This window comes from Bombus huntii, chromosome 9 (assembly GCF_024542735.1).
Source record: "Bombus huntii isolate Logan2020A chromosome 9, iyBomHunt1.1, whole genome shotgun sequence".
Lineage (NCBI taxonomy): Eukaryota > Metazoa > Arthropoda > Insecta > Hymenoptera > Apidae > Bombus > Bombus huntii.
In genome coordinates, this window is record NC_066246.1 from 5,651,757 (window position 1) to 5,677,541 (window position 25,785).

At 39.7% G+C, this 25,785-nt stretch overlaps 2 protein-coding genes across 12 annotated transcripts in view; one reads left to right on the forward strand and one right to left on the reverse strand.

Moving 5' to 3' along the window:
• Nucleotides 1-17,007, forward strand: part of LOC126869286 (ELAV-like protein 2) — a 51,357-nt gene extending 34,350 nt beyond the window's left edge. For all 10 annotated transcript variants that reach the window (XM_050625622.1, XM_050625621.1, XM_050625623.1 and 7 more), the window contains one exon: nt 1,421-17,007. In XM_050625622.1, coding sequence (XP_050481579.1) covers nt 1,421-1,745 — 325 coding nt within the window. In that variant the 3' untranslated portion in view covers nt 1,746-17,007. The remainder of the gene's footprint in view (nt 1-1,420) is intronic.
• A 4,628-nt stretch (nt 17,008-21,635) lies between these two features.
• LOC126869277 (eukaryotic translation initiation factor 2D) lies at nt 21,636-25,624 on the reverse strand. Of its 2 annotated transcripts, none has more exons than XM_050625594.1 (8): nt 25,003-25,624; nt 24,526-24,913; nt 23,824-24,450; nt 23,606-23,751; nt 23,357-23,437; nt 23,081-23,285; nt 22,833-23,001; nt 21,636-22,759 (listed from the first exon to the last, which is right to left on the reverse strand). In XM_050625594.1, the coding sequence occupies exons 1-8, from the start codon at nt 25,056-25,058 to the stop codon at nt 22,683-22,685; spliced, it is 1,749 nt and encodes a 582-aa protein (XP_050481551.1). In that variant the 5' UTR covers nt 25,059-25,624; the 3' UTR covers nt 21,636-22,682. The 2 variants fall into 2 exon arrangements, with proteins under 2 accessions (XP_050481551.1, XP_050481550.1); XM_050625593.1 differs by having other exon boundaries at nt 23,357-23,545.
• Nucleotides 25,625-25,785: the final 161 nt, after the last annotated feature.

Here is a 25,785-nt window from a genome sequence, read left to right on the forward strand (position 1 = left end):
CGAACGAGTGTGACCGTATCGGCTAGTTAAAAGGAAACGTGGATTCTTCTTTCACGAAGGAACGTCTCTGTTCTGCAACCTGATCCAATCGAACCTCTAACTTGATCAATGGTTTTAGATTCGATTATAGATATCGAGCAACTGATTTATCTAGCAAACAATTAAAAAACAGATAAAAAAGAAGAAGATATCCTCTGGATAAAATGTAGATGAATGAATTTAAAAAAGAAAAAGAGGGTGGGGAGCAAAAAAGGAAGGGAGATACCGATGAATCGAGTTTGGGGTTCATTCGAGGTGTCGTTAAAGAAAAAGCCACCCCAACCAACGAAATCGCGTTGTACATACGCGTGCGTATAAAAGACGCGGTTCCTAACGAGCGTTCGTAACGAATGCCTGCTTAATTACTGTCATCTCGACCCTATAATGAATACTCACTGAGATGTGCCCTGTTTTAACGCGGCTTGTGACGTCAAGTAGGTACGTAGATTACATTTTTACATCTCTGTAAATATGTCCTGCCTCGATGTTATTTCACCTTCACATCCGCCGTTTCGTAACTTTTAGCATGCCGATTAACGAACGTTTGCATGCGAATTTTCCCTATTTTATTTCGCGATTTTTCCCGCTTTTTCGCTCCTTTCGTTCCACCATCACTCTCGTTCCCTGTCTCTTGTCTTTTTTTTTTTTTTTTGTTTTTTTATCTAATTAAAAGTTCCGTCCGTTAGCCAGCGTCGAGACGCGACTTGTTCATTTGGAACGCTTTTACCGGTACAATTGCATGCAGCCTTGCGCAACGATTAATTTTCCCGTCAAGGGTTTCGTTTCGAAATTAATTAGCAAGAAAGTGACGATTTTTCGCGCCGGGATTATTGGTCAGATAACCGACGTCGTTTATCTTTCCGTTCAGGTTCGTTTGTACGTAGAATATTTTCGTTGAATGAAAAGACGCGAGTGATTTTATACGGCACTACTTGCACGAACTTAATTTATTCGTACGATTCTTTTGCGACAGTAACATCGTAGGAAAAATTAGTGTTTTGTGAAAGAAAGTGTTTCAGTCGAGTCGCATTTGTTCGAGGCACTTTAATCGTGTAGACGATCAAATTTGTTCGCAATAAAAGAATCTTGTCCGAGATTCTTCCATAAGAATAGCCAAAGAAGAAGGTAGCAGCGTTGAGTAGCGCCGTCGACGAACAGAATTTCTTTCGTAAATAACTATGTACCGTGTAACAGAAACGAAAGCAATCCTGATCAGTTGGATTGCGTAGATTAACGGCGTTGCTCCGCCAGAGCGCAGAACGTTTTTCTTGCCTTGTAACGCGAGCGCGAGGTAAAAAGGGAAACCCATGGACCAAAGCACGAGCACAATACCGGTCGTCGATGAGCATACGTTTTCACACGATCAACTAAACTGTTTCAGGTACAGCCCGCTGGCAGGCGATCTCTTGGCGAACTCAATGCTACCCGGGAACGCGATGAACGGTTCCGGCTGGTGTATCTTCGTGTACAACCTCGCTCCAGAGACCGAGGAGAACGTGCTGTGGCAGTTATTCGGTCCGTTCGGCGCCGTCCAATCGGTCAAAGTGATCCGCGACCTGCAGACGAACAAGTGCAAAGGCTTCGGTTTCGTGACGATGACCAACTATGACGAGGCGGTGGTCGCCATCCAGAGCTTGAACGGTTACACGCTCGGTAACCGGGTTCTTCAAGTGAGCTTCAAGACGAACAAGAGCAAGGCGACGTAGAACGACAAGCAACAGCACCAGCAACACCACGATCACCATCATCAGGCAGCAGCAGCGGTAGCAGCAGCAGCAGCAGGGACAGCAGTGGCAGCAACGCCAGCTGTGGCGGCAGCCGCGGCCGTGATCGGTCAAGCGACCGCAACCAAAACCGTGCTCGGTTCAACGACCGCAGCAGCCGCGGTGGTCGCCGCGACAGCGACCGCTGCTGCTGCGGCCGCGGCTGCGGCTGCGGCTGTGGTCACGCCCGCGACCGTCCAAGCGCTCGCGACTGCCTGTGCTTCCACTAAGAAGATCGACCACCACCATCTCCCTGTCGATTCCGTGATCAACACCGTGAACAGTCGTGATCGCGGAGCAAACCATCATAACAATCAGAACTACCATAACCAGCATCAACAGCAGCAGAATCACCCGTTCAAAGATCACCTGGCCGATGTGTCCAAATACGAAAAGACGGCTAGGGCCTCCTCGAAAAAATATCGGTGGGGCAGATACGACTACGAGAACCACGACGACGAGTACAATTCCGACTAATATTCGGAGGATGCTGAGTTCCCTGGAGAATATTCGACCGAGGGATGATGGAAGGAAAAAAGACAGGAGCAGAGTGAGAGAACAGGAAGAAAGGGGAGAATGCTAAGAGATACTCGTGCGTGTGTGTGCGTGTATACGTGTGTCTGTACGAGCAAGGGTGCGATGCATATGCAGTAGGTGCGCGTGGCTGAGAGGGAGAGGGACGTAGAGAGACGAGGACGAACAGACAGCGAAGACGAAGAGAGGTAGGTCGTGGTACGCGATCGCTCGCCCGATATTCCTAATTATACATCGTGTGTAGGAACGAAGAGGAGGGTAAAGAGGAAGCTTCGCTTTTTTTTTCATTTCCTTCGCCTTAGCTTCACCCTCTCCCTCTCTGGTTACTCGTTTCTTTTCTCCCGCTGTTCGTCCACGACAGAAGGTTAACGCGAGGTCCTGTCGGCTTCCGTAGCTCGCGGGATTCGCGACTGTGTCGCTTCATTCCCGCGGCTTGGACGGAATAAACGATAAGATGAAATCGGACGAAAAGAAAGGGACGTCCGTAGCGACCAAACGTGGCTCGTGCGACTGCTTGCGGATATTGTACATACATATTGCCGATTTATGTATATGTACGCGGATACACGGGCCACGTAATACTAAATATAATAATAATAATAACGTTACCGTATCGATCGACAAACATAGAGGAGAAAACTTGTCATGAAAATCGAGTTGGCGAGAGAAATAAAGGGAGGACGAGAGTCCCCTCTACTAGACCAAAGAGTCACGACGACGTCAGGCTGTGAGACTCGAGCAAAATTTATAAAAGGCAGGGCCTGATTGATTTTTTTTCCTTTTTTTTTTCTAAAATCATTGACAACTCACGACGTAAGAGAAGCGGACAAGAAAACGCGACAGTGCCTCGTGTTTTCCCGATTAGATCGACTACGTGTGAACTTGATGGAAAGGATCGGTGGACATACATATGGAGGATGGAAAAGAGTGCGTAGTAGTAGGTGACTGTAGGGGAATGGTGTAGAAAGGAGAGGCGAATGAGTAGAGAGAGAATAGAAGGACGTGGCGAGACAATACAGACGGATCGCGATCGAGGACGGGACGGGGACGATCGATAGATCGATCGAAGTACGAAAGGAGGCAAATCGCTCTCTGGTAGAGGATATAAGGGAAACGGGAATACCAATAGTGAAAACCATGACGCTGATGTATGTGAGAAGCCTCGCGTTCGATTTTTAGAATGCGAGGAGGCGCCGAAAAGAGCGGGAGAACTAGTTGTTAAATGCAGACGATCGATTTCCCCTTTTTCTTTTTCCTGTTTAGCCAGTGAGACTAAACGTACTTAAGGAATCTAAACTTTCTTAATCCGTAGTTAAATTAAGGACGAGTCATCATTCGACGAGTACCGAAAGACGAAGTATAATAATTATTACCTATTTAAGAAAATATTTTAGGGCTTATGTGCTATACATCACAATGCGATGTCGCGAGAATTCGAGAGATCGAAACGTCATAATAGTGACCCGAGGGATTACGTCACGTTTCCTGATAACGTAGCAACGTGTTGTATCTTTTCTTTTTGCTAGTCACGAGCTCTTGTACTTCTCTGCCGGTTGTCCAAAGAATATTCAATTTTTCATTTTCTTTTCGTTTTTTTCTTTTTCATTTTCTTTTTTTTTTTTTTTTTGTTCTTTTATTTTTCTTATGTATAGATAATATGTATGTATAAGAGAGATCTTAGTTAGTACAAAGTGCTTTCTTGAGTGCAGAGTCTGATTTTATCGAGCATCGCGTATTAGTGTCCTTCGAATGTGCACCGTCCACAAACTTGGACGTTTTAGAAGAACTTTGTCAGCCAACTTTTTAACAAAAAAACACACACTCACTTTACACACACGTACACATATACATACAAAGACATTGCTTGCAGCGGGGAGAAAAGGAACAAAGAGGAGATTCTTCCTCCCCGTCGCAACGAAGATGTTCCGATTTTTATAAACACGAACGTTCGATTTCCCTTTTTTAACGAAAATATTGAAAGAAAAAAAAAGTCCAACGTACAAAATAATATTTCATAGAGACGGTTTACTTATACATACGGTACGCAGATTGGACGCGTCGTGTCTTTTCTTGCAACGAAGAAAGAACGAAAGATTTAACGAAAGAAACACTTCGCGACGGTGCACGGATATGTGATACAGACATGATGTTGAAGTACGATCGACGAATGATTTTCGGATCATCGGGAAACACGTGTCTAGTCTACGTGCAAAGAGGCGTCAGTGAATAGAAAACGGCGCCGCGTGTTAAGAACCTCTCTCCACACAGAGAACGAGAAAACTCTTTTCTTTAGACTAGTAAGCAAATCAGACAGGCGATTTCAAAGAAGGCGCGTTTTAGGTGATACGGTGTATAAGGTAAGCGAACCGTTTCGCCCGCGCTAGCCCGTAGAAGCAATTCCCTTGAACGGGATTAGACGTACCATCGAAAACCGAAAACCAAATCTTTTCCTTAGATAGCGAAGAGAGACTAATTGGATAGACGAATATCGAATTACGTTTTCTTAAATACATGTTACCTTGTAACGGTGATCGGGACTAGCGCGAACGAACATGGATCGTAAGTACTTAATCGTGAGTAAATTTCGAAAATTTCTTAAGCTCCTAGGTTTAGTATAACGCGACAGAAAAAAGCGTAGCATATATATATATATATATATATACACACACACATATATATACACATATATATATGTTGTCCTATTTATGTGTACCTTCTTGTGTCTAGTCCGGGAGCGAGGAACGGGTTGTTCGTTTGAAAGAGAATACGCTCCCTAGAAGCACGACGATATACACCTGTCCTCCCTCCCAAAAAAAAAAAAAAAAAAAAAAAACGTAATTTGAACCTCAAGCAACAGATGCTTTCTGCTAAGATTTTATTTTATTTATTTGGAGAACTCGTGAATATCGATCGGTCGCGTGCGACGCGTACACCCTTCGGTTCTTTCGATCGGGTGTTGTTGGACGACGCGATCGACGCGTCCACGGGGCAAACAAGATCTCGATATTAGTGCAAATTATACACTGGTCGGCTGACAAAAAGCAAACTGGCGTCATCGCGTGCTGTGGCGTGTGTTACAGACGTCAGAGATAAAGGAGAAACGATTCGCCCCTCGTTGCTTCGATGCTTCTTGCGCCGATCATGATCCTTGGTTGATTTGCTGCGAACGTACGACAAAATGATAGTAACACGACTTTGATCGAAGCAGGATAGTTGCGTAACTGGATACAATGGTGCGTATAGGAGATGATACCACACATATATAATTGTAGCTGGAATGACTTTTGGCGAAGCGTGAGGATTTCGAAGGGGGAACGTCCGATAACCCTCTAAACGGGGGACGAATCGCATGTAAGAAATCAGTTTCAATGTTTTCTAATATTAAAACTATACATTTTCTCCTTTTCATAATTATTATTACGTATATTAATTATACTTATTATTCTGGTTATTATTATTATTATTATTATTATTATTATTATTATTATTATTATTATTATTATTGCCATTGTCATTGCCATTATTATTATTATTCATTATTATCATCATCTTCGTCATCGTCATCATCATCATCATCTTCATTATCACGATCATCGTCACGATCATCATCGCTATTATTATTATTATTATTATTATTACTATTATTATTATTATTATTATTATTGCTATTATTATTATTACTATTATTAATTATGATCGTATATAATTTTTGTGTCTCTCGTCTAGTAGCTACGTGTAAAACCTTAATGCCTTTATTATCTATCTAATTTTTCGTACCACTACAGAGGAAAAAAACGTCTTACTCACTTTACTTAACATCATACTACTACCGTTACTTTCTCTCAACTGCTATAACTACTTGCTATAACTATTACTATTATTACCACCACCACCACCATCACTGCTACTATTACTTACTATTACTACTACTACTACTACACTACTACTACTCCTACTACCTCTCCTACTACCATTACCACTACTACCACCACCACCACCACCACCACCACTACTACTACTACAACTACTACTACCACTACCACTACCATTACCACTACCACTACCACTACTATTACTACTACTACTACTGCTTACTACTACCGATTATTTATTTATTTATTTAATTATTATATAACATAACAGAAATTATGTTTTATTTAAGGATTAAACTGATTTGTGTTTGGTTCAAATACGTCGTTTGTTTTATTTCGATTACTTGTTTCAGTTGCCACCAGCCTCCCAAACAACCATGGTTTACATCTACATTTTCTATCCATCCTGATAAAAAAAATATAATATATATCTTCTTCTGCTTCCTGACATTCCCCGTTGCTCACAGAGACTGATGTAATCGATGCGTAGCACGCGCGAGCGCAGCGTACACCGACGTTTCGCTGGATATTTACTGCACGCTCGTCGATCGTGGTTCGTAACATTTCTATAATTATCTTTGTTCCATCGTGGGCGACCCCGTGGAACCGACAAGAAATTCGTGTCCATCGAGAAGTTTAACCGTCTGCGCACGTAAGGAGAGGAGAGTCGTTCGGGCGCGTGAACCGACACACGAGTCTTTGCTTCTTTCCCACTGATAGTCTGTGATCTCAAAGGCAATGTTCGCGTGTCGATCGACGCGTCGAAAAGATTGATCTCAAACCTATCGATAGTCGCTGTACAATTACAATGCACGAACATCGGACGTTTAGTCAACGATATTGGATCGTATAAGAATGTTGCGTTAAGTATCGAAAGGTGAAGGTCGATCGGAAGGTTCCAACGGCGCCCACGATCGTAGAAAATTAATGGAAACGGTTCGTGATACTTGAGAAAACGATAGAACTCATTGTTAAAAGTACAAATGCCACGAGGCGGTCGCGCAAGTAGCTTTAATACTCTCGTGCGCATTTCGGTTATATATACTGCCCAATGTTGCGCCAATAAAACAGTAAAACTATACGATAGAGACTTGTTGGAGTGTGAAAACCAATCATTGATAACGATAGGCGAGGACGTAGTCCCTCGGTGAACTTGAGACCGTGTCGAAGGGCGGAAACTGGTGCCAAGGGGAAAGGGAATGAAGCGCGTTCACGTCATCAGTTGCCTACGTAAATAAGGATATTATCGAGAGAAAATGATATTGTCACGATGATGATGGAACGATGACCTGGTGAGGACGAGATTAAAAAACAAGGGTGTTTCGCTCTCTTTCCTCTTTAACGAGTGCAATAACGGTCGGAGCTGCTCAATTTAGCGCACAGTATATTAGAAGAGGTTGTCGATGCTACACAGACTCGAAAGGGTCGAAGAGACGCACAACGCGACGAGGATACTCGTCGGGACGACGGATGATAGCGCAGGCCCTGTCCCGTTCTTTCCAATGTAGAGAAAGCCATGGAAAAGGCGAGGGGAAAACGTGGAAAGATCGATCGAGGCAAGAACGCGAAGACAAAGAGGGAACTACGGAGTAAGAAGAAAAGAAAGGGAATGATGAGAGAGAGGGAGAGAGAGAGAGAGAGAGAGTGAGAGAGAGACGTGAAAGACAGCGAGAGTGGGGGGGGGGGGGGACACGCTAATCTACTTAACTATAAAATTATATTACCATACGATTATTACGTTAGATATACATTATATATATTGTATTTATGTCTCAATAATCGTTGTTAGTTATATCGCTATCGATGATGACGATGATAATGAGTGTTTTGTTATCGGTGATTAATAGAAAAGAGAGGGAATACGGAGTCAGCAGACATATACACATACATACACGTACACAGGGAACACAATAGGGCACACATTTACGCGATAATGGCACACATTTACGCGATAATGGCACCATGTGTCTATTCTCGATGATAAGATGGATATTCGAGACTGGAGGATGATCGAATCGCTTTCGAACTGATTCCGAACGCTTTGAGGATCTCTCGCGAAGAACGCGAATCCTCCACAAGAGGATGCCGCATAGCAGTTGGAAATTGAATTTTTATTCGACGCACGACAATTGGAATATCGACAAATTTGCGATCACGTTGTAAACAAAAATTTATATCGCCTGTAACTCTCCTATGACCTGTATAAATTTTTAATAAACTCATTTAATACAAAGCGTTTTGAAATCGGTCCGAACGTGACGTAAAAGTTTCGTCACATTCCGCGGCTTTTAGATAATTTCACCGACGGACGAACGACGTTACCTTTATTAGGACATTTGCATTTAGTGGTTAGCCGCATTAGCCATATTATTACCCGTAAAAATCAACCATTTATACTTCTCTTGTACCTTTTAACCAATGAAAAAGTAAAAAAAGTAAAAAAGGTGTTTCTACGAAGGTGTCGAAGGAGTGGTTTATCGATTCGTTCTCCGGATCTTTACGAATTGACAAATTCAGCCAACTTCTTCTATCCGAACAGCTTACGTTCCTTATTAGTTAGTAATTTTCTTAGTTAGTGAATTCTCTGCAGCTTTCTTGGAGTAATTTGTCATCTTCGAGAACAGGTCTCCTGCCTCGTACAGCATTACGTGTATATCGCGAACAAACATCCCTTAGTGGCGCAAAGAATGTGCAAATAGGCAACATTTCCTATCGCCAGTATGTATAAACCGATCGGATTTCCAAAGAATCCATCGACTATATCGATTATCCATTGACGTTAATTAAATGATTAGAACTACTAAACAGCTACGGTTCTGGCAGAATGTGAATGACGATCGATGAACGAAGTCTCCGGTCAAGGGACTGTTCCATCTTCGTAATAGTGAATACGCATTTCTTCAAGAGATCCAACCGGTGAATAATTTAGAAAACACCATGATCGATTCGAATCGAAAGAGGTTTACCTATTCTTCATCGGAAACGGTCTCGCGAAATGAAATACGTCGCTGTCAGTTTGAACAACGCACAATGCTGTCTCTATTCGACAGCTTGTCGATCGTTTTATAAAGGCGAGTCGATCGTCGATTCACTGTCGGCTGAATGTCGATCCAGGGGATCGTTGTCCCTCGTTATCGTCGTCCTGTTCTCTCGTCGTCGATGCTCGTCGTGATTCGCATTCATCGTCGCCGGAAAGGCGCTTCATCGTCACGTTAGACGCATTCGAGATGCTCGATTGTGGTTGTCGCGCTCGACGATCCTCGTGATCGTTCGTTCGATATTCGATTGAGTCTATTCAATGTCGATCCGTGTTTATCGCGCGGCAACGTCGAGTCGACGATTCGCTGTTTCGTTCTTCGCGTCTCGCTGTCGTGTACAGCTCGCGCGCAGATCTAGAGTGGAACGACAACGGGCAGTTTTAACCGAATGAGAACGAAAGATCTCGAGTTGTTTAAAGGCAAAGCAAAGAGGTATATGTAATATACACAAGAAATACTTACCGAATCGAAAGTGAAATTTTGCTCCTCGAATAGACAAATTTTTTGAGAGAAAGGGCCAATATCGACGGTAGGGAATTTACATTTCGATCGGTAGAGTGAAAGGTGATTCCTAATCGATCGCGAGTGGATCGAGGTGGATTTATCTATCGTTTAGACATACACGTGGTTTTAGCCAGACGGCGATCGATGATATTTAAAACGACATTCCGTGACTGCGTTGCTCCTCTTCGAACGAAACAAACTAGAGGGATCGTCGGTGTACGGGGCGCGCGATCAAGCAGCAAAAGCAACCTAAGAGCAAAGTAAGAAACTACGAAACAAAAAGAAAACAAAGGGTAAACAATCCTCTTCCAATTTGTACCGAAGCGACTAAATACCGCAGAGACTGAGATTTTAGGCGAAGTTAATTAGCTCCGAATGATCGTGGCTGCGATCGATGATACTCTCCTGAAACTTCCAGGGAAACTAGAGACTCCCGACAACACAGCAAAAAATAAAGAGAGGATAACGCATAAGCAAAAATGTGGTTTTTCTCGTGGACTTAGGAGAAGAACAAGAGCGTTAGAACTAGCTGTTTAGAGATTACGTATATCGTGAACCCCCAGCGATTAGGATAATCGATCGAGCCTCCGTGATCACCGAGCTCTCGTTCGTTGTCCATTTGCGGCTAGAGTTTCAACAACTCGAAACGGCAACGAACGTTTTCGGATCCAGTGATGTAAATCTTCGTAGAGTCGTTCGAGACCGACGAACGACGCGAATATAAGCGGAACGTGGAGCTCGATGGCGCGAGGCTCGATGAGACCGGAACGAGAATAGGCTCCCGACTTTTTGAATCGTTTTTTCTTTTCTAGGAAAAGCAACAAATGACAATTCGCGAATTTTCGAACGAACTTTTTTCCAGCGGACTGACGTGACGTTGGGGTGGCGGAAGGGGTGAACGAAATCGAGGAAAATCCAGAGACAAAAGGTTGACAAACACCGCGCGTTTTACTTGCACACGAGCAATTGGAAAATAGACGACGGATTCATTTTTCGTCTCGGTCCCCCTGCCGTCGCTCGACGAAGCAACTTTTTTCTCGTTTAAAAACCACCGTGCCGGGCCTTCGAGCTTCGATCGTCTTGTCAGTTTCGCAGCTTACTCGCTCAGCGTCTAGTACACCTGCCTTGGAGTCGTAAAACCATTACCGCTACCCTTTGCCCACCTCGATTTCCTTTGTGTTCCTCTTGTCCTCGTTATCGAGTCGACTGGAGCGACGCTCGTCTCGTCAGGCTACTACCCCTTTCTCTTTCTCGTCCCTTTGTCGACGATTTCGACCTCTCGGTCGTCCTTCTTTCTTTCATCCCTGTTCATTCCGCTTCGATCGTTGCCGCGAGTTCGCAGACCGAGGCGTTTCTTTGATCACGAAAGACGGTGTACTCGACCCTGGAGCGAGCACAAAACCAAAGAAAAAAATGATATATATATGTGTGTGAGTGTGAGAGAGAAAGGGAATGTAAGAATGAGCGAGCGTGCGCGTGAGAGAAGGAAAAAAGGGAATGAAAGGGTGAAAGAGCGTGGAGAGGCGTCGTATATCGCTGGAGGATGAAATTATTTTTACGCGTTCTCAAGCACGTCGTCCGACCGGATGCGCTGCCGGAACGTCGAAAGTCGGCGCGGTTACAGGGGGAGGGGGGGGGGGCAGATTGAAAAACGAAGGGAGAAAAATTGTCGCGACAACAAAAAAGCAGCTCTAGCTCACAGTAGGCCTAACTAACAAACAAAGCGAACAAAGAAACAAAGAAAATGAAGATGAAAAGTATTTATATACTTAAGCTAACTAATTAAAAAAAAAAAAAATATAAAAAAAACGGTCGAGAAAGGGAGAGGGTGAGGTCGGCGAGAGAAAGAGAATCAGCGAATTAGAAGGGGAACGAAAGAGACTGATGATTGCGTGCGAGAGAATTAGAGAGAGAGAGAGAGAGAGAGAGAGTGTGTGTGTGTGTGTGTGTGTGTGTGTGTAAGAATAATTAGAGAGGAAGATTAAGGAGGAACAGGTAGAAAATAGGAAAAAAGTAAAGAAATAAAAGTCCTCGAGATTTACTCCGAGGCGAGTCACTCGCGGATCAAGAGAAAAGTCGATAACTACTCTTTAACAAAAGAAGAAAAATGTTACAAAAGAAAAAAAAGATGAGAAGAGAGAAGTAGGAGGAAAAAAGTTGGGGGGGAGGGGTAAATACAAAGGTGGCTAGAAAAAAATGACGATAAAGGGAAAACGGCTAACGGAAGAGGAGGAGCGAGATGGATCAGTGGGGGAAGAAAGAGATAATCTATAATCTTCTGTACATGTTTTGATTATTCTAATTATTAATTATCGTAACTTATAATAACTATTAATTAATTAAATTAATTGATATCTATGGAACTGTATTTAAACGACAAAAAAACGTGGTAGCTAGTTTGTCAATGGGTGTATAAATATTTAATTACGATAACTCTATAGTGATACTAAAAATGAAACAACAACAAAACAGAAACCACAAAACAGCAGACAAACAGAATACAAAGATAATGTGCGCGTGCAAGGGACAAGAGATCGTGCCAGATTGAATGGGATTTACGAATGGCAATGAGAAAATGTGATAGAATGAACGCGACGAAAGAATCTGTGACTAAATACGCGATTTAAGAGAACACACACGTACATACACAAACACGTAAGCATCCAGATGATATACAGTATATGTAATTAATTCCACTTTAAACGAGGAAGGAAAAAGCGAAGCGAGATGAAAAAGCAAAATAGATTTAAAAAAAAAAAAAAGGAAAGAATAAGAGAAAAGGAGAAGAAACAAAGAAAGGGTTAAAAACCGAGCGCGGATATTATTCATTAAGGGCGATCTGATTGGTCGGACTGGTCTCGAGCGGATCAGCGACAAATGTGTTAAAAAAGAAATAAGAATGAAAAAAGAAACGAACTGTTGCAACGGGTGCCCCGGAAACTTTGGTTCTGCACATTTTCCGGACACGCAAAGAGCAAAGTGAGTTTCACGGTGCTTCGTGGGGGTTTCTTCCGTTTCATTTCCGTTTTATCTCCTTGCACACTTTCTTCTTCTTCTAGTGGTCGACGCGTAAACGAAATGCTCTCCTAAAAGCAACCGCCGCTTTTCGCATTTCTGTTAACAAAATAGGAAAGATTCGCACGATATATATGATACATACGTGTAGATACAAGATGGATCATACAATGGTGTTTTCTAGGTACATTCGATCCTTTGTATTCCGTGAACGGATTCGAACCGATTTTTCAGAAGGTTCACCGTGACGCAGCAAATGAGTTTGCTCGTGTTCTTCCGTTTCTTTTTCTTCGTGTTCGAGCTTGTTCTCTCGAAGACGACTTCTCAAAAAAAAAAAAAAAAAGAAAAAAAGAAAAAAAGAGAAAGAAAAGAGGGGAAGAAAGAAGAAGAAGGACAAAAGAAAGGAAAGAAACCAAATACACGTGATTCGAGAAACGAATCGAGTCCTTATCATCGTTCATGGATTTTCTTGATAGGATAGCGACATTTTTTTTTAAAGAATCCTTCGATGAATCGTTTCTGTCACGTTTGTCGTTTCATTTTCGTTTTGAAACATTTGTCACGGTACTGGTGGGAAACGACTTTGGTCGATCGTAGGAGGAAACTGGTCGAGTCTCGTAATCCATGCGCTGTTTAAATAATTTATATTTTGCCGAAGATATAACGCTTGGTTGAACAGGGATGGGAGGGGGGAAAGATAGATTAATTCCTTTTCATGTATATCAACGTGTTTAAGTGTAATCGAGAGACGGAAAGACTGTCGGTAAATCAATTGCTCATACCGGAACGCGATATATAAATTATTTAAAGGGATAGTGGCAACGAAAGGATAATCGTCGTGGTACGATCTGTAGAGGAATCGATGATCTCAATTCACTGTGTCCGAATCAATGGAACGGATCAAACCTCTTGATCGCGCCTTGGATCCCGTCGTTTTACGCTTCTCAACATCCTCCGTCGCGAGATAAGGAATCAACGTTAAGATATCGTACAAAATATAAGTATAAATACGCAGATGGTACTTCGTCGAGGAAATTTATATTTAAATATAAATTCAGCGTTCGTGTTCGCCTGCTGAATTTATTTCTAAAGCGATGAAACTCGTCTATCGAAGTACGCTGTTTACGTACGTAGGATTTTAAAAAGGAACCAGACGACGATCAAAAGGTTGATAGATCGTGAAACAGTATCGATCGCGCGTTTTCGCGAGGGCGTCGATCATCGCACAAGAGCGCACAGTAAAACTAGCGAACGAAAGCGTATTGTAGGATGGTTTCACGCGAAATTAGTGGTACAGTTAAGGCAGCTTTCGGTTGTTTCGAAAGAGGAAGGACGAGGGCAGGTGGGAGAACAGAAGTTTTAAACAGTGAGGTGCTTGTTAGATCTCGACGATCTCGTAATATCCAAGATACATTCCATCCGAGTACGAGGGCTCTGGCGCGGAATAAAAGACTTCCTTTTCTCGTCTACGACTACTTCGTTCCATGCTTACTTTCTCGTTCGATGTTTCAACGTTCGTTGACTACTTTTCGCTTTTTCAGATTTAGTCTCTTTCGATCCTGTTGCTAAACCTAGACCGAGTGTTTGATTTAACAAATGGACGTGTTTAGAGAAGACACGGTTGCATTTAAAAGGTGATTTATGGATCACGTAGACGAGGATCGTCGAAATTTTGCACATTCCAAGACGGCAAGACCCTCGAGGTACAAAATTCGCGATTAATAACCGTACGTAATTATATTTAGACGCGTTTCTAACGATCGATCTCGAACGGACGCGTTCTCGTGAGCGAAACCGCCAAAAAGACATTTATCCTTTTTCTATTGAAAGGACGAGGGATTTCTATAGGGAATCGAATGAAAGTTTATTCATCGACAGTATTAAGATAAGAGGAGCTTTTTCGCGGAGAGATGTTATCCAAATGAGCAGCACACTTGTAGAATCATTTCTGGAAACTTGACGCTGATTTTATCGATAATTCAATTTAGATCGAACTTGGCTTTTCCATCAATTTCAAAAGCAGCATATTTTCGATCAGAGATTCGCCAGTTACTTTTTAATCGATCTGGTTTCACCTTAAATATATAATTGAAACGTGGTATGTGGTATATACCCTTTAGCTTTTCCATCTTCTTTCGTGCATTTTTTTTTTAAATCTTACCGAAAAGTTTTTCGAATGGCGTTTAGTTTCGAAAAATAATTCCACGTGTGACCGATAATTACCAGTGTAGAAGATCCTCGACGCGATCGAGGGAATCTAGTTTCTACACTCGCAGTTGTCGCAGTGATTCCGTATTAACTATTATAATACCAGATTTTACCATTACGATATTATAACGTTGTATGTATAAGTGTTCATAAAAAAAAAATTTATTATCACCCAGGATAAACGCAGTGCAATACATTTATCGTTCTCAGTGATTTTCTGCAGGGCGTGTGTGAAACACATCGATCGAGTGGAAACAATGCAAAAAAAAGAAACAAAATCGAAGGAACAACAAATTTAGAAAAACAGAGAAAAAGAAGGCGAGAAACCGTGCGTCTCGTTTTTTGTCCACTTTACGCGAAATTCGACGCCAATCGGATCGATAAGAGATCGAAGAGAACTTGATCGAGATCAAAAGATATTTCGCGACGCGAGACGACAACAAATAGATTAAAGCAATTAAACAAATAAAAAAAAGAAGTACACATATGTTGACCATTTTAAGAGACAAATTTTGACGGTCCGTTCGTAAGGACAAAAATAATTAAAAAGAAAAAAAAAAAATGGAAAAATGCAAAAACATCGTTGATTTTCAAAGGGATCACGACCGAACGTGAAATCTGTCCGACTGTTACGAATTGTCTTTATAATAAACATTTACAGCTTTAATGGGAAACAACCGTAGACGTAAGTGAACGGAGGGCACTAATCTAACGAGAAACAAAAACAGAATCGAAAAGAAAAAAAAAACACAATTAAAAATAACGCAAAAAAAACATAAAAGTAACATAGAAAAAAAAACGATATAAAGAGAGAGAGAGAGAGAGAGAGAGACGTAACGAGAGTGCGAGAAAGTGCGAGTGAGTGAACGAACGAAAAACGCAAGGGAAGCTATTCGTCACCCCCGAAATTTTCTGTCTCGAATAAATACCGTTGTCTTTTGATTGTCGTTTTAATGGACAAAACCATAAACTATGAATGATTTTGTAACTTAAGGAAATATAAGTTGCTCTTAAATCTGACACGGACATGACTTTTTTCACCTGTAATTTTCTCGATAACACGCTTCTGTTTTGAGCCTTCTCGTTTCATCTACGTCTCTGTGCAAGTCCGCCACCTTTTTTAATCACGCGATCCAACCGAAACACCTTTGCTTTGTTGGCGATCGAGAAAGGAGATTTGGTTCGCTCGATTTCTCTTCTGTTTGATTCGACTCGTGTTTAATACGGTGCGATCTGATATCGTCGTGTAAATTAACTAAGTGATACGCAATATATATATAATGTTGATCGATTGACAAGCGAGTCGGGTACCATTGCCACTATTTTGACAGGGATTGTCGGCGATCTGTCAGCGAAAGGAACATTGATCAAATTTCGAAACATGTTTCTTTTTATGAAAAATTACGTTCAAATACTTAACAACGTTAGCGTCTTTTTTCGTTTCGAAAATTTAAAGTTCCTATACAATCGTATTAACATGATCCATCTTAAACTCTATCAAAGCTATACTTTCTCAATTTCATTAGTTTCGACTTAACGGGCACATGTTGCTCTCGTATAATTACACTTAATCTGAGAACGAGTTAAATCATTTGGCGCGTTCTAGCGCCAGCGAAACCAAAGAAACGGCAAAAGTATTGAGAGATGTACGGGAGACGATCTCAAAGCGACGTTCCATTCAGAGCGTAGCTTTCGTCAATGTGTTCTGGTATTCTGGTGTTCTTCTCGATCATTCGGCTCAAACCGAATCTCTTCGTGACTTTCCAATAGAAATCGGCGAGTTAGGGCTAACGACTAGATAGAGTCGCGTGCGTTTCCAAGTGGAGAGACAACCGGAGAGTTTCGTTGAAAACGCCTAGCTACGTCGTCAAAGTTAATAATTGTTGAACGAACCGAGAGAAAAGTCTGATAGAAGCGTGTTTAACCGGAATGAGATGAAAATAGAAACTAACGATGCAAAAGAGTGAAAGAGAGAGAGAGAAAGGGAGAGAAAGAGAGATGAGAGAGAGAGAGAGAGAGAGAGACAGTAAAGGAGGAGGAAAAAGGCAAGGAGGAAAAGAGTAAAAAAACGCGAATTATAATAGAGTAATGTATTTTATGACGGGTTTTAATACGGTATTAATAGCGATATTTAACTGTAACTGATAGTAAAAGACGCTATTTAAATGTGAGAAATTATCGGTCGACACGTGACACACGGTGGTATAAACTGTACGGTAAACTACTATAAGATTATAACGATTAGGCGTTAGATCGTCGAAACGGGAAAGAAAATGGACGAGAACAAGTAAGATATTAAAATAGCGGAGAGAAAGAAGAAAGTATATCGAATTGAAATGAAATAGAAAGGGTCTTTTTTACCAAAGGATTTTTGCACAAAGAGATTCCGATGGACACGCGTTTCTCTTTACTTCTTTCCGTTTGATTACGCGTTCATCGGACTGAATTACTTGAGCGAGAATTTCGACTGATATAAGATGAAATTTAATCCTTACGCGTATAATAAAATAGATTAAAGAAAGCGTGTTTTTAGTAAGAAAAGAGGGAATGAGCATTTAAGTAAACCCCGTGTTTCGATACAATGGTACTATCTTAATATAATATTTTTCTTTTGATAAAGTGAAATCATCGATGAAGTTCATTGGCTAAGGATTAAATTTCAAATGGTTCTCGCCAAAGTTTCTGATGCTTCCAGTAATTACGGAACGATCCCAAACAAAATACTGTCAAATCTACAAGAACGTTCTCTGCTAAAGGACAAACTCTACGTGTAAAAGCTAAATGTAATATCATCGGACGTTCCGCGAAAAGGACTGCACAAAATCATACGTGATAATGATTTACGAACGTATATAGGATATATGTATAGCGAGTAATATCATCAGAGAGGAGCTATTAAAAAAAGAAAGAAAGAAAGAGACGAGAAGGAATTCCAAAAATTAACACGTTTCACACCCAACGGTGAACGCAAGAATCGTGATAGGTCGATTATTGATGGGACGATTTACGATAAAAAAAAAAGTATAGCGATTATTTATTATTAAAAAAATGTTTAGGGTGGGATGGAGGGGTTGAGGGAGATCAGTGAGTATAGATAAAGACTGATTTGTGGAAGGATTGCTTGGCTCGAATATCGTTTTTCGATCGATCGGTAGGCTATGAACATTGACGTGGCGATGTTTAAACTAATAATGCTTAGTTTAAACTAGATATAAATTATATAATTAAAAATAGAAAAGATCTTCTGTCATCGTTTCATTTCCGAATACAGTGTTTTAGAAAATTCAAATCGCGTCTGATCAGACACGATACGCGCTACTATCGATCGAATTAAATGTCAAATAAAATATACCTATACTTGGAAATCGAAACTCGATACTGTTTATACTAGCGTTGATCGAACGACCTTCGAGACAAGTCGACGAATAGAAAAACTTCTAAGAAGTGAAAAGATTTTTGCTAAAAACTTCGCTCCATGTCTGATCTTGCACGGACTTACACTACTTTTTGATCGGGTGGTCCTCGATCGAATTACCGAGCGAATAGGAAACAGAAAATTTTCTAGGGAAAGATGAAAAGAAATAATAAGAAAGAGAAGTCTCTTTTTTCGCGGAGATGCTACTTTCTCTGCTAGGAAGTTTGGCCTGCGTCTGATCACGCACGGACTAGAACTACTGTCGGTCGTGCACAGGCCTAACGTTCACGCATCGACCAAGCATCGGAACACCGAGCTTCTTCCTCTTTCTAATTACCTCGTTAATTGCTAGACACTCGATTATCCACTTCGGTGATTCTACGTTGGCGAGCGAGTTACTTTCGTTTCACGTCAGAAAATCGAATTAACATTTATATATATCGTTGATCATTTCGATCGCGAATGACACGAACATTGTTCATTGTTAAATCACGATTGGTGCTTTGATCGCAGCATATCGAGACTAGAATCAAGAAGACAATTGGGGAAAATATAGAGATCAGAAGGTTTCTTTTCGAGCTTTTACGTGGGTGACAGTCGTGGAGGATATTTTCTTTCTATCTTTGTAACAAAGAGCATCTTTGATCATCATCGGGATCCTGACGAAATTATTTCTCGAAGAATTAATTTCACAGGGTGCCGTCACCGCGAAGGATACCGTGTAATCACTGTTAACCGTCGATCCATCGTACGTCGATACATCGATATGTTTCCAAATTCAATCGATCTATCGATCCAACGATCGATCGATCCTGTTAGAAACGTTGCGCCAGCAGATCACTTAACCTCTTAAAGAGTAGAATCTTCAATCGACTAGCGCTCTCGAATCAAATTAAATCGATAATTTGTTTGTCGAGCATTTCGCGAAATATACTTTCTTCGTATAACTTTCTGATGGGGCCGAGCATCGTTTTATTTACAATTTGTCTAGGTACGAAACGCGAAGGAATCTAAACCTATATACGTATAATCTGTATTTAATTATCGTCATTTATCATATTACTGTGTACTTATCGCATGATTATTACTTACACGTATTATTTATACAACTACAGGTAGGAATTCCCATTGAAGTATTATGTGGAGGTTAGATATATCTATATATACATTACATTACATTATATTATATTATATTATATTATATTATATTATATTACATTATATTATATTGTATTTACATTATATTATATTATACACGTATATTTCTCACATGGAAATTTTTCAAGCATCTGAATAACACCGCAACGGCTATTGTTGTGCAATAAGTATATATGGGCGTGCTTTTTAAGAGGTTAATCGGGATACCGATTTAATATGTAGTACAGAGCAAAAAGCTTCCTCTCTACACAACACATATACGCATACACAAACACATAATACACGTTCATACGCATACGCAAGTCCGTCTTAATAGGTTCAAGTAAAACCTCGAATTACAGTTAAAATTAGCGTAATATTATAATAATTTTCGTGACATTGTACTGTTATAATTGTGTACATTCATTTAAATATTCATACATGTTTAAAAGTCGATGTTACGTAAGTAGTTTGATCTATGTACTTTTTATATTTACTTATGTGTTGTAGCTATGTATCATATTGATAGTTTCATTGCGTATGTGTAATCATAATTTATCAAATAGCAAATTCGAGGTTTATTCGATCTAAAATGTAACCGGCCAAGCGGAGCAAATTAGAACACACTTTCTTCATCGCAGAACACACGTATACGCATTTTGCATGCAGGTTATCCTCATAACGGAACAGAATTCATTTCTCGAGGAAACAACGACGGGATGTTCGTTCCTGATGGGTTCCGTCGAGCATTCTTCGTCGTCGCCTCAACGTCACTTTAGGGCAACGAACTAGAAATGTGTTGAATATTTACACGAATTTACAAGATTCTTGCTAATGTACTTTTTCTATATCATACACGAGACAAATTACAGTGCACACATAGGTGCATACCATATACACATGAACAACACGAGGCATACACATCTCAACGTACTCTTGTATCTTTAACATCTAACAAAATAGAGGAACGGAAAGATTATACATTGGACGTACTACAACTCCGCGTACAATCATAGCACACAAATACATGATTACATGCACCCACACGTACAAGAAAAAGAGACCATTCACGCACACTGTGGCACAGAACAAAGACACAAAGATGACTTAAAAAATAAAACAGACAAAAACATTTTCGAGAACACGTGCGCGCCATCACAATTGTTGATATAAATTGCGATCCATGATTATTACTATTTACGATATAATTATTATCTTGCATTGTCTAGTCATACGTTATTATTGTATAACTAACGATATTAATTATTAATTAACCTGTACTACCTAGTCGCATTATGTGTTGCATAAAAAAAAACTATGAAAATTCCGAAGGCGAAATAAGAAAGAGCGAGAGTGAGAGAGACCGAGAGAATGCGAGTATGAAAGTAAGAAATGTACCTAAACGAGAGCACGAGGAAAGAAAAAGAGAGAGTGAGGGTGAATGATATAGACACACGAGATGGTAATGATAATAACGAAATTTCGGTGAGAAAGAGACGGAGAGAATGAGACGAAGGTACTTCGTTGCAGCCGTGATAACGCTCGTTGATCGAGATTAAGATCAAGATTTGGCTAATTGTGATGATAATCTCGGACGAAGTTATTTATTTTGAGATTAAAGAGGAAGTTAGTAAAATAAAAACCAAGGGTGCTCTGAAATATTTCATGTTGAATGCGAATGTTCTTAACCATAATTCGTCGATGGCGGCTAAGAAACGATCAGTTGTTTCCCAGAAAGTAAATTTTGAGAGCTACATATAGTTAAACACTTCGCGGACGAGCGACCCCTAAATATTGAATGTATGACTGTAAAAATACAAGATTCGCGTTATCTTGAGAAATCTAGAAAACAGTCACCGAAGTGTTACGTCATATCCGCCCAAAAAACCCGTCAATCCAATCAGAAAGTAATATCGTCTTACAAGTTGGAAAATTTGAGAAGTAAGTACTTTAAGATACTTTCTGAACTCGTCGTTTCTTCGATGGACGAATTAGATGGAAAATCGATCAAATTGGGTGATCATGGCTGCCGAAGGTCGCCTGCTTAGTTAAGGAATAGAAAGTGAAGATGATAGCGATGATGATAATGATGATGGTAATGATGATGATAAAAAAAAAAAGAGTAATAACTGTCACGACACGCACGTGCGCGTCGCGCGTCACAATCGTAACGCGCTCGTGCGTACTGGTAGCAGAAAGAAAAAGAACAAAACGAGTATTAAATATATGCGGGGGCCGTGGAGAGGAGGGAACCTTCCTTTACTCAAAAGAAATATCGGTGGATTGCTCGTCAACCCATTGACTTTTCCCTATCGCCAGGTAAGCGAAAAGAAAAAATACAGCGGAAACACATAAGATCTGCATATGTATACCTCATATCCCCGGTTTTAGTGCATAGCAAGCACATTTTCGTCAGAACAAATGAAGAAAAAATTCTCGAGATATCTTAAACGTGCGTTGTCTCTCCTTCCTGTGAATCGTACCCTCCTCCCTCCCTCCCTCCCTCCCACCCGAGGAGAGCTCGCGGGCCCTATATTGCAATATTTGTACTTTTCCATGTTGAAACCTCGATATACAATAAATTATATTAACAAACTTCGATTCCCGATTCTTTTTTCATCCAGTCATCGGTTTTCTTTCATTTTGTTTTTGTTCTGATCGTTTATCAAAGATTAGGGATAGATAAATAACTATAAAATTTCGTTGCGAATTCATTTATTGATCAGTCGAATTGCAATTACAATCCATAGAAGTTTTCCTGTATTCGATATTCAATGTTAGTAATTAATGAATTAGTGAAACACCTAATAAAAAGTATTTCTAGAAAGAAATACATTGAGTTGGCAGCATACGTATATTTGGAATTAAGGACGTCCTAAATTGAAATATCAATACCGATTGATGTAGCGGCATCAGACGGCTTTGATGTAGGCAGAAATGCTGCCTACGTTTTCTAATAAACGTTTATTCAACATAGAATCCATCATGAAGACTACATATAGTCTTTTTGATAGTCGAGAGATTCTTAAATGATTCGTAAAAATTTAATCTTGTAACAGGAAAGTTTCGTATCGGAAATAAATAAAAATTTAATCGTTTATGAGGAAAAATTTAACGTAACGCTACATCTATCACGTGATAATTTTTGCCAGGCAACCTATTTTTTATGAGAACCTTGCTTCTTTGGGGCGAATTCTAATCCTCTTATATAATTCTTCTTTATTTGATATTTTTCTGAAAAATTAACATTCACTTGACTTAAGCATAAAGATGTTTATATCTCATAATACGTTAATTCACTACTTACCCGTAAGTAATTTGTATACGTATAAAATCTGATTCCCTTGAACCAGAACACTCGGAGTTTTCTTTCCTGGTTCGTCCGTAATTGTTGCACTCGCCCCAATGCTCTGGCATTCCTTGCTGAACTCTTTAGAATTTATACCAAATGTTTCTAAATTGTTTACTAGCGTAACCTGTAATATAAGTACTAAATAAATATTAACGTTTCCATAATACTGTACGTATTGTAATTTTGGAGATCAATTACTGTACCTTCTTACCACCGGATCGGACGGTGACTCTCATGTCGATAGGTTCCAATTTGCCCGTGTGTAACAATTTATTTCCAGCTAAAGTGACTTCGTGCATATGCGTCATACGTCCAATAAACTTATTTATTCCATCCTCCATCAACACAGTTTCCACATTCGCTTTGGTTTTCATAATACCTGCGAGTTGCGGGTTTAATTTCAGTATCCTATAAACAAAACCAATTAAATGATCATACCAAATCACGATAAAACACATGATCGGCTAAACACTGCTTACTTTCCATCTTGAAGATTCTCTGCTTTCACATATTCAGTAAAACATTTTCTGATTTCAGCTCTTTTCATAACGTCCCCTTTTCTGCAATCATTGTATGGGAGTAAAATGTATATAATTCGTGTCATATAATACAGCATAATGGTATATGATGTAACAGTTGTCGACTTCTGCTCTGCAGAGAAAATCATTCTTTTTGCAATTAGTGTATCGCGGCAACATGACACATCCTGAGTGTGACACTATACTCACTCATATCTGAATTTTGATAGTACTGGCAAAACATCTGCAGTTACTTTATAACATTCAGAGACAACTGCCGCATTAGAAACAACTGGCTCCTGGATTGGTGTATGTTCCTCCACAATGACTAGTTCTTTTATAAGAGGATGATTAAACTACAAAAGGGTATAGCATAATTATATTAAGAGTAAGTTATGTTCCAACAAACTTCCATTAAAAAATCTTACCTTAATCGATAATATACTTTCAACACCTTTAGTTACAGAAGTGTTAATAATACCTTTTGCTTTCATTTCTGCTAAAAACAATGATAGCTTTTTATACCGAGATTTTTTTATATCTATGTTTTTATCTGGTGGACATGCAGCTATTAAATGATTTTTAAAGAAATTGGATGTCAACATAGGTAAATCATTAGATTTTACTGAAGTTTTACAAGCTTTTAGAAAGCAATATTCTAACAAACTGTCCATTTCCTTTAGTGGATCCACAGTTGCTTCTTCTTGAGCAGTAGATAAATTTTTTATTTCATCAGATTCCTCTATTTTATTTTCTTCCTCGCAAGGAGATTCAATCTCTGATACTCTATCATTATTTATTTCTAAATCGTCCATTATTTCAACAACTGATTCTTCATTATTATCATTACTCGGCTCACTTATTTCATTTATATTTTCCAATTTATCATTATCTGTATCAATATTTGGTGGTCCTAAGTCTGGCCTTACAGGAGGCTTCCCTAATTGGCAAAGTGTATCACCTATTACATGTATAATTTCTACACATTTTCCGTGTCCTCCAGACATGTACATGTCTTCGCTACAAAGAGCAGTAAAGCCAACAGCAACCGGTGCCTAGGCCAAAAGGAATTCTAATTATACCTCTTTATAACTATGCTAAAATAAGAATAAACTTTTATAATAATGTACCTTATTATCATCTGTGTTTACTGAAACAGGTGTACCCTTTTGTAACTTTCCAAAAGAATATAATGTTACGGGCTCCTTGATACTGACTCCAGGCAACATTAAATTTGCACCTCCAGCTAGTTTTGTTACAACTGGAGGATAAGTTGTAAAAGTCCTTAACAAATTTGGATGATGCCATAAAGTGAATATAGTAGGTAATAATGCCTGATGCAAAGATTCAAGTTGGAAAAACATGGGTATTTTAGCTACACAATATACTTTTCCTGAGTGGCCACTGTAAGTTAAAATTTTCATAACGCTTATCGTCTCTTTCTTAGGAATCAACGATTGCGTTTCTTCATCTGTCAGCGTCGGATATGCTGCTAAAATTTCTTCGCATAATTTTTTTCTGGTCATAAACAATACAGAATTTATTAATATACATATAATCGCTTGTACATATAACTCACTATAACTAAACAATCAAATTATACTAACCTTTCTGTTCCTTTCAATTGATTGTTAGATTTTACTTTAAATGGTTTTATAAACATTTTGATGTAGTGAAAATACAAAAAAGAAATGAGTTAAAAAATCCGAAAGTACACTGTTAAAAATTCGGCTATATTCGAGATACAGGTTATCCAACCCTTTATCTGCTTTTTTAATCGTTGTAGTTCTAATCAAGATAACTAAACTTTGTTACGACGCAACTATTCCGCATGAAACATGCGTACAATGGTTGATCAATAGGTCGCAAAAATCAACAATTAATATAAAAAAATTTATGACAAGGGATTCAATAGGACCAATAAGCGTTAACAATTTTTCTAGCGTATCTGTTAATACATTAATACGAAAATCCTACATAAAAAGATATATTAACACTGTCATCTTTCTGCTGACAGTTGGTAGTATAGTTATCAACATTCGAATCGACACAGGCACAGATCCAGCAATTCGTCTAATTTTTGGTGGTGGGAGCTGTTATCATTTTGATCTATATTAGTTCTCTTATTAGCCGCATAGCGCTACAACAAAATTCTTCAGACAGAAGCTGAGCCATCACACATTCGTGTCTTTCATGTTGATTTTTCACGTTTCAATTTTCGGACGGTTTGCCCTAATCTACTTAAATGAGCGTCGAGACTTGTTTATATGACCCAGAGGCACATATGCGCCACGGTCGTATACACCCGTGATATCCATCGAGGAATTTTGTTGTAGCGCCATGCGGTTAATAAAGGAACTAGGCTACATCAAATCGTGAGCAAAATGATA

Excerpts from the sequence above, each read along its gene's own strand:
- LOC126869277 (XM_050625593.1), bottom strand. The coding sequence starts at position 25,058 with ATGTTTATAAAACCATTTAAAGTAAAATCTAACAATCAATTGAAAGGA. Across the intron at positions 24,914-25,002 it reads CAATTGAAAGGAACAGAAAG|AAAAAAATTATGCGAAGAAA; the intron begins GTTAGTATAATT and ends GTTTATGACCAG. Across the intron at positions 23,002-23,080 it reads TCCGATCCGGTGGTAAGAAG|GTTACGCTAGTAAACAATTT; the intron begins GTACAGTAATTG and ends CTTATATTACAG.